At 36.7% G+C, this 9,738-nt stretch overlaps 1 protein-coding gene across 1 annotated transcript; it reads right to left on the reverse strand.

Annotated features, from left to right (window-relative positions):
* Positions 1–1,064: 1,064 nt before the first annotated feature.
* LOC134844852 (uncharacterized) lies at positions 1,065–1,529 on the reverse strand. The gene has a single exon (XM_063861667.1). The coding sequence runs from the start codon at positions 1,527–1,529 to the stop codon at positions 1,065–1,067; it is 465 nt and encodes a 154-aa protein (XP_063717737.1).
* Between the last annotated feature and the right edge of the window lie 8,209 nt (positions 1,530–9,738).

Below are 9,738 nucleotides of genomic sequence, written 5' to 3' on the forward strand. Positions count from 1 at the left end.
TGGGGGTAGTCGTTCATCTGTGCAAGATGTGTCGTAAGCATCTGTTCTCGAATAATTGGATGGATTTCAGATCCGACTGTTTGGTTGGCCAGCTTTCGCAACCGTAGAGCAAGACGCTCCGTACGCAGGCCATGTACAGGTTTATTTTAGTGTCTTGCGGGATCTTCTTGGCGTTCCAGACGTTCTTCATGTTTTTGAAGCTGCCAGCTGCTTTCCAAATCCTTGATTTAATCTCGGGGGAGATGTTTCAGTCAAGTTGGATTTTGCTGCCAAGATACTCGAAGCTCTCCACTAATTCGATGTCCTCACCGTCGATTTGAAATGTCTGGGATAGGTCTTGTGAACAACACTTTGTATCGCTGACGATAATCTGGAGCCCAATGAGTACTGCCTTCTCGGTAATTTTTTTAGCAGTCTTTACGCGTCTGGGCCGTTATCCTCAAGGAGGCAGATATCGTCTGCAAAATCGAGATCTGCGACTGAGGTGTCGTCTAACGCTATTCCGAGCCTTTCATTTTTCAGAGTTTCAATCATGATCCAGTCTACAGTGAGATTAAAAAGAAAACGGGTTAAAATCGAGCCTTGTCTGACTCCACTATGTATTTTGAAACTTTTGGAAAGGGACTTGTAAGCGCGGACTTGGCTATACGTCTCTGAATACATGGATCTTAGCAGTTCAACTAGGTTCTCAGGGAGGCCAAGGTTTGAGCATTTTCGCCAAATGCACTTCTGATCTACGCTAACGAAGGCCGCTTTGAAATCAATGAAGATGAGGTTGGTGCAGCGTTTGAATTCCTCTCGCCGTTCTTTGATTTGTCTGATGGCGAATTTGGTCCCTGCACCCACTTTTCTTCTTGAAGCCGGCTTGGTTTATCCTGGCGTGAGACTCGTAAGCCGGTTCGAGTCTCTTCTTAAATACAGCTTCAAGAATTTTGAATGCAATCAAAAGTAGCGAAAATCCCCTGTAGTTAGAATAGTTAGCTCGGTCGCCTTTTTTGAAGATGGGCGTGATCACAGCTGTTTTCCACTCTGCTGGGATCTCGCGCTCAGTTCAGATGGCCTTATCAGTTATGTGAGCTTTTCGAGCAGTGGGATTCCTCCTTCTTTGAAAAGTTATGGAGGATATTGTCAATTCCTCTGGCTTTGTTTGCTTTCAGTTTGTCTAATGCATCGCGGATTTCTTGTGTGGAGTGCGGTGCCGTTTCTACGCTAGAGAAGGGTTTAGCCGTGTTCATTTCCATGTGATTTTCCGCTGGTGCAGGTCTGTTGAGCAGTTGTTCGAAGTGCATTGCCGAGGTTTCTATCCTCTCGTTAGCGTCCGTCACGAGCTGCCCCTGTGAGTCTTTGATATTCTCGCTGAGTCCACTGTGTTTACTGGAAAATTGCTTAGCAATTGAGTGCACCTTCCGTGCGTAACCGGTGTTATCCGCGTGGGTCATCTGTTCAGCCAGTCCGTCGTAGAATGCCTTTCTGTCCTTTCGGACCGATTTCTTGACTTCTCGTCGTAGGAAGGCTTTTGTAGAGCCCATGCGGGCACGGGCTCTCTTTTCGATCAATTAGAGGGTATCGGTGCTGATTCACGGGTTTTTCTTGCGTTTCGTGGATCCTATGGTTTTTGCTGCCGCTGAGTGTATGATGTCCTTCATTTGCGTCCACATCGCGTCCACGTTCCCCTTAGCTTCCGCCTTGTCAAACAGTTCATGGAGCTTCATTTTGTACGTGGTGGAGACTTCGTCCTTGCGGAGGTTGGCGAGGTTATACTTGGCGACGCGTAGATATTTTGAGTAGGACTTCAGTTTCAGCTGTATGGTGGAGACTACTGTTCTGTTGTCGATGTTTATTATGGAGGTGCGCCATCGTCTTAAGATGACAATGTGATCAATCTGGTTCCCCGTTTTGTGGTCGTTTGAAGTCCAAGTGTAGAGCTTGTGTCTTTTTTTGCGGAACTTCGTGCTGCTGAGGTCGCTCAGCAGGGAGAATCTAGCAAGTCTTTCACCATTTGAGTTCTGTTGTCCAATTGAGAATCGCCTGATGTTCTTTTCTTCTCCATCACCCGGCTGGCAAATTTTGGCGTTGAAGTCGCCTCCGATCAGTAAGGAGTCCTTCCGTGGGGCGTTGAAAAGAAGATCGTGGAGAGACACGTAGAACTGGTCTTTTTACTCCTCGTCGCTGTCCTCGAATGGAGCGTAGGCGCAGATGATTGCGGGCGATACTGGTTTTGCAGGGATTCTAAGCTTACAAAGTCTTGGCCCGCATGCTTGCCACTCCATGCTGAGTCCGATTAGCTTCTGACTTAGTCGATTATCTTAGGAGTCCGAGTAATTGCCACTGCGACACCATGCAGTCCTCCTTTTTTCTCTTTATGTCCTGAACAGTAGAGTCGGTACTCCGCTTCATCACGTGAGTTGTGTAGGGTTTTTGTTGTGTCTCCAGTGATGCGGGTCTCCTGGATACAGGCGATATCGATCTTTTGGGCACTGAGGTCTTCGGACAACTTCCGCTTCAGGTTGAAGTGATGTCCTGATGTTCAAGGTGGCGAAACGTAGGGGATGTTCCGCAGGGGTGATGGGGGTTGGGGGTGGTTGGAATGGTTTTGCCTTCTTCGCTTGGTCACCTGGTGCGGCAGTGCCAGGTGTCCCAGTTACTGCTGGGCGCGTAGCTTTTTAATAACCCTTGTATCGTGTTCTCATGGTTTCGTAGATGAGTTCAACAGGGGTCGCTAGCCCCAAACCTTGACTTAACAGGTCGAGGACCGCGCCAGAGCCTCGTTAGTTCTATAGCCTGGGCTGCATATCCAGGGGGAACCCCGTGGAGGTGAGGTTGGCTTGCTCTACAAATCCGCCCCCCTAAGCAATCGCAAAGTCGGATATTCGAGGCCCACCATGATCCGTGCTCGTTGCTTGAAGGCGAGGCAGCATTACACAGCCCAGAAAATTAACCAAAAAACTTGTAGTTCTTAAGCAGAGGCATAACAGCGGTTAGCTGATAAATGGTCTTAATTAATCAAAATTTTTGTCTTTTTTGCCGTTTTACTCTTATTTTGTAGAACACATGTTGAACATATTAAATAAAAATGTCGAACATAATAATTATAAATAGTTATCTTTTTTATCACTGCTCGATAGAAAATTCTCATTCCAAAGAACAGCAACACAATCAAGCACGCATTTATGTTAAAGTGATTTATAATACTTATATTAAATACAATTAATTGCTGCCTAGTTAAATGCTTTATGCGTTGATTATTTAAAATTCAAAATTGTTTTTGGCTTTGTTTTTCAATTGAAGTAGCCGAAAATGAGCATAAACAAAAAACATTGTGTGAAGAAAATTCACCATAGTGTTGTGTCAGGATGTTATTTGGGGCTGACTCTAGGTTGCATTCTTAGGACAAAAGGCTCTTGCCAATAATCTTCAGTGGAAGCAGACCATTTCACTTGCTGTGCCTGTACGTCTTAGACTTCGATGCAACTGGCAACGAACCAAGTAGAAAGGCGAACAATAAAGAAACGACTCAATTGAAATTAACTTGTCTGTCTGAGTTTTTAATTACCCGCTTACTGGTAGAATAGTTCACGCCCGACAGAATATCAAGGGGCCAGCGAAGGCTCCGCGATAAACACGCCTGAAGTTCACTCGAGTCGAGATTTTTCACCTAATTTGAAGCAAGATTTGAGCGGTTTGAGCGGTTTTTTTAGACGATTGCGCTCAAAATCTTGCTTGAAAATGAGCGGTTTGAGCGGTTTTTGAACGGTTTATCTAAAAAAAAAAACGTTCAAAAACCGCTCAAATCTTGCGCGGTTTTTGAGCGTTTTTTTTTAAGATAAACCGCTCAAAACCGTTCAAGTCGCTCATTTTGAAGAAAGATTCTGAGGGCAATCGTCTAAAAAAACCGCTCAAACCGCTCAAATCTTGCTTCAAATTAGGTGAAAAATCTCAACTCGGGAAGTATTGTCTATCCCTGCGTCATGTTTCATTTCACCTGTTTGAACAGTGGAGTTAGATCAGCCAAAAACAGAACCCTGCTTGATATCAATTTTTTGACGAACTGTAATCTGTTTTGACTCGAGTAATGAAGGTAAACTCGGGCAATGGAGCAAAAAAATTTTAAATCATTATTACTAAATCAGTATTGAAAAGAAAAGACTATATTAAAATCATCTACGCAGTTTAGGAGGTGGATGATAATTTGAATGAGTGTAAATAGGAGTGTTCTGTAGTTATATAAGCAGCGCAAGTTACAATTCAAGTTACAAAACCTATCATTAAGCTACTTGTTGAAATTGTGACAGAAAATGAAATCAGATCTTTTTTTCCCAAAAATTGACTGTTTTATATCTGCTAACACTTAATTAATTTTTGAAAAAGGGAAGCAAGATAGGTTCCCTTTTAGAGTTTTTGAAACTTTTTTAGAGTTTTCCTTAACATTAAGTTAGCTAAGATTTTTCTTAAAACTACTTTCAGATACTTATTGGATCTTCCAGGTCGGTTATACCCCTAAATATTGATAACTGAAAGCGCTAAATTATATTTCAAAATAGACCAATTTTACTAAGACATACATGTTATTAACATGGCGCAGGCAAGCAAGTAGCAGATGTTGGAGCTGAAGTGGGTGGGGGTACATGGGCGAGGACCCCCATGTACTAACATATGCTATAAAGTTCTGGTCACCCAGGCTATGTATCAAGGTTAGGTATAGAGTCTGCAAGGTATTAGGATAAGAAGTACAATTGACGAGGTTACAAACGAGTGTAACATGATAATAAAATGGTAAGTAAATGGTATTTTGGCGGTTTTTGTGTGAAATTTTCTAATTTTTGTTAGAAAAAAATTATGGGTGCGCTATCTATTTGGTATTATCCTTGGTGTATAATGTGTCGAGTGCAAATTTGAAACCAATATTGTATGATGAAATCAATATTGTATAAAATGATTGGTATCATGGTAATTTGTTTGCAAATTTTTAGAATTTTAGAAAAAAGGTAGTAAGTGGTTTCAATAAGTTAAATAAATTTCTTGATCTTCTGATTTTGAAAGCTTCAAACAACTTTCCTTTGAACAGCCGAGGGTTTAACTTAAGATGGAAATCGCGCATATCCAATCAGAGACTACAATCCGTCTTAAATTCAAACTCAATACTGCTTTTATCAAAAGAATTGCTGGAAAAAACCTCTCAATTGTGAGATGAAATATTTATTTTCAAAACTGTGACTTTATCAATAATCTTGAAAAAAGAAATTAAAAGAGGCCTGTAACAACATTGACTGGGTTGATTTTTTCAAATTATTTTATATTATCAAAACTGCATTTGGAAGAGCGACTGTGTTTGAATGGTTTTGATAAATTAAACTGGAGCGTCATTTTAAATAAAAATTTGTTCAATTTGCAGCAGGGATAATTTATTTTGAGAAAAAGGGTTTTTCAAAATTTGTTTTTGAATAAAGTCTCCCATGAGTTCGCGCCAAAAAACACTAAGACCTCATCTGATCTAAATTGTCTTGCATGATGCCCAAAAACAGTTGAGAAGTTCATCTGAGTTTTGAACCACTATATCTTATAAACTATTATTCAAAAATGATCAACCAAATTTTTACGGAAAAAAAAACAGCTCGAGTATTTCATTTGACAACAAATTTTTTTTCAGAAGAGCTATCTCTTAATTCAATTTTGGTATTACGGATGAAAAGAGTCTTTCAAAAGTTTTTGAAATTGTGGATCAGTAAAAATTTGATAAATCATGTTTGTGCACTGTAGATAAAAAGTCTGCGCTTTTTATTTATGGTACGAAAAGAACGCAACACAATGCAGGAGTTTTTCTGTCACTAACTTTATCTGATTCTTTGAAGTCAGTAAATGTCATCATGGAAAGTTTTCTTACAATATCATCAGAATACTAAGGATAATGTGGTTCTTTTCAACTCAATTTAACCCCTGACTGGTTTTAATCACAGTCAAATCATGAAAAAGATTCAACTCAGCACTCTGAATATTTGAAAAACACCAGTTGGTCCTCAGGTGATATAAATTTTTTGGGTATTCTTATCTATTGGTACATGAAATCAATTACACTCGAATACGTGCATCTACACATTCTTGAACTTTTTTGTTCATGGCTACTTTTATATCGAACATACTTGGATGCAACCAAGGCTCATTATAATTCGCTTCATTAATCTTCTGATCTTCGGTACTTTCTGTTTCATCTGCGAACGTAAATTTCCCCTCGATAATAAGGCACAAAAAAGGGTATAGTTTTTCTAAAAATGCAAGCTTCCATTCTCTTACAAAATGTATTTATTTCAGTAGAACATTACTTCTAAGAGAACTAAGACTACTACTCGGATAAAAACTAAAGAAACACTAGAAACTAGCCCGTGAATGATAGATTCCATGACTACTGAACTTATGCTGTGCTGATGAAAACAAGTTTTACTTTTAACGCTTCCTCAGAACTTTATCGTGAAGTTTTACAGCATTTCTTCTTTTCCGAGACGTTGGGCAGTGTATTTAGGAACATCTTTGTGTATATTGCCAAAATTTCAAAAAAACTCAAACGTTTCATCTGTAAAATAGGGTTTATACGACTTGCGGTGACAAATTCGTAGAAATTTTTACTCCGTCTCCAAATTTGAATTTTGGTTAATTTTACTTGTCAGAAATTTGTTGCAAGATATTTTGACGTCTCGTGGTGGTTTTTCAATAGATCTTTTATAGTGGCAATCAATGGTGAACAGAAATTGAGCTAATATTATCTTATGTGTATTTTTGATTGAATAGCTCTCCCTGAAAATGCAGTTTTAGTTTCACTCATTGTTGAGGAAACTCACAAATCTTTTTGAAATCTCAAATTTTTTGAAATCTCATCATGATTCTTTTTTTATTTAATATATTAATCTTTTTATATTAAATTTTCGGGAGTGTTTTGACGTCGTTCAGCACAAAAACTAGAATTCGAATTTTTGGTTAAAAGTTTTGTTTTCTGACTTTTCTCTATTTTTGTTTTTTCATAGTGATTTGTAAACTGAGTACGGAAGTAGAACAATCTAATCCATAGTATTTATATCATTCAATAACATATAGAATGATTGAATATACTAATTATAAGCCCTTAAATGAATCTTAAAAGGTTCTCTTCTCGTGCAGTCAATATCTTCTTTGAATTCCGATTTTTTTACCAAGTCTTTTTTTGAAAGATTTTTTAGATCTTGCAGTAGAAAATTCACGAAACACTCGCTGAAGCAAGGAATTAATTTTTTGAGCGATTGAGGATAGATTGATTTTGAAGTTTTTGGGAAAATGTTTGGATTATTATAAAAAAGAGACGTAGCTTTTCCAAAAATTTTAGTTCTGTTCCTGCCGATAAGTCAACTATGGTTGAAACTGAGTCGATGTGTTTGTGCAGTATTTTTGCGAACCGACTCTTTTTAAGTTAAATGAATGAGTAAGTGAATCAAAGAACCAGATGTGGCATCTTGATATTACTCTTCTATTGAGTTTCTAGCCCCAATTGCTGACTTAAAGTATTGGCTTGTAAAACCTCTCTCGGATAATTAGAATAGTTCAAGTGGTTTTTTTTGTATTTTTACATCTCTCCCCAATTTGTTTTGATGGAACGAAGTATGCGTTGAATTTTTTTCTTGGATGATTTTTATTCCCTGGATTCATTTCTCTGGATGATTTTAAGGTTTTTCCTGGATTTGTCCATTAAAACAATAACAAGGTTCGATGCAAAAGTTTTACATCAAAAATTGAACTACAAAAATTATACTTGACCAATTATACTTGAGTCTACAAAACAAGAAATCAAATCAAGGTGTTTCTTACATCCATTTGGAAAAGCTAGGGAAAAAACTCGTTCTCTGGTAGATAATATTTCATTCATAGCTTTGTAAAAGTTAAAATATAACCGACTGAACTTGATAAGACTACCGAAACTGCTGTTTCTTCACATGTAGTGGATGTATTTCGAAAGATTTGACAAGCTAGTATCAAAATCATAACAAAAAAATGACTTATACAACTACATCTGAAAAAAAAAATCCATTATTTTTGTTCATGATAGTTTTACATGAAAAACAATGTTTCACTACTTTACGAGCTTGTCAGACAGACTTTCATCTTAATTCTAGAAGAAAAAAATGGCAATGATCAAAATTCATCTTTTCAAAACATCTTGTACATTAAGATTAAAAGCATTTGAGTTGTAATTAAAAACGTTGAGTAAATTTCGCTATGCTAATTTATTTTCTGCATAATCAAAACTCTAAGCATAACGAAATTGGTAAAACTCCAATCATGTTCTTCAATTTTAAATATCAAAATTTGCACTTTTGGGTATCCATAGCTATTCAAGGTTGTATTATTTGTTTCCAAATTTTTCGACAGAAATTGACGTTTTGTTTCTGGGACTTGAAGCTGTCAACGCTTTTTGAACTCCTTACCCAATATTTTTCCTTACCATGGCTCCAAATGACTCTATTTAGATGCTTTGCACACCAAGCAGATTGAGGTGCTGGTCTGAGATTTTCAGAAATTGAAAAAACTCCACTGTCTGTACAACCTTATTAACTTCTAGTTCTTTCACTATTTCGTTTTCAATTCACTCATTATTCAAACAAGCAGACTCATGATGTTGACCGCTTTTCTCAAAAAATCGGTTAAATTGACTAAACACCAATCAATGCCTTTTTTATTGATGCAATTAATTTGTTATATACACAGAAAAGAAATCCAATTCCGTAAGTAAGAAAACCCGAACTGGGAAGGGTAGGATCCGGATAACAACAACCTTGACCCTTATGCGTAGTAGATTTTTCATCTCAAGAGACATCGTGTAGAATTGCGGGAAGAAATTGTAACAATAATAAATTCTGGAAATTACCTGTTCGAATCTGTAAAAAATATGAATTTGACATGTCGAAGAATAACTAGAGTTTTCAATTTTCTACAACTGACTTTAAGCACCCCATGTGATCGCTGTTTTAGTAATTTTTTCAATTAAATTTTGGCAGTTTCGGTTAAAAAAGGCTTTTTTTGTAAAATAACTCCTTTGCTTCCTGTTAAGCCTTTCTAACTCTGGTTCCTGTTTCTCCAAGAAAATTTTCAGTAACAAGATTAAGCAATCAAAAGAGTTCGAATATAATATATTTACCAATTTTGTTTCATTTAAAGTCAAATAAAAGCTTCAAACTTAAACGAATAAAAGGTTTGAAAAAGATATATATTATGGTAAAATAAGTTACACGCCTCCTGTTAAAAAATTTCGAAATCTTATCTCTTTTTTTTTTCAATGAATTTTTCAGTGAAACGATCCTTAAATTATCGATTAAATTAAATTTGTTATATTTCAATTTTCAACTTGAAAATAAGTTCTAAGCGCGAATTTCAGATGCCTGAATGGTTTCAAATCCTATCTTATAACAAACTTGATGACAACAAAATTGAGATTAACAATGAAAATAATGTTGCTCCCCTAACTACTTTATAGTCAATTATGAAAAATTGATTTTAGTTTATTATGTTTTATTGTTGGGTTTTGCACAAAATATTTTCGTGGCGAAAAAAATATTTGTTTTCTTTTTTATTTTTTATTTTAATTGATAAACCAAAAATATTTTAGCTTGCTTTTTAGCCCCAAAATGCCAATCTCAAGCATCAAAACAACTACTTTGGCAATAAATTTAAAAAAATTCAAAATCATCTTCAAATATATAAAAATGTTTGCTGTCACATAAA

Source organism: Symsagittifera roscoffensis, chromosome 4 (genome assembly GCF_963678635.1).
Source record: "Symsagittifera roscoffensis chromosome 4, txSymRosc1.1, whole genome shotgun sequence".
In the NCBI taxonomy this organism is placed as follows: Eukaryota; Metazoa; Xenacoelomorpha; order Acoela; family Convolutidae; genus Symsagittifera; species Symsagittifera roscoffensis.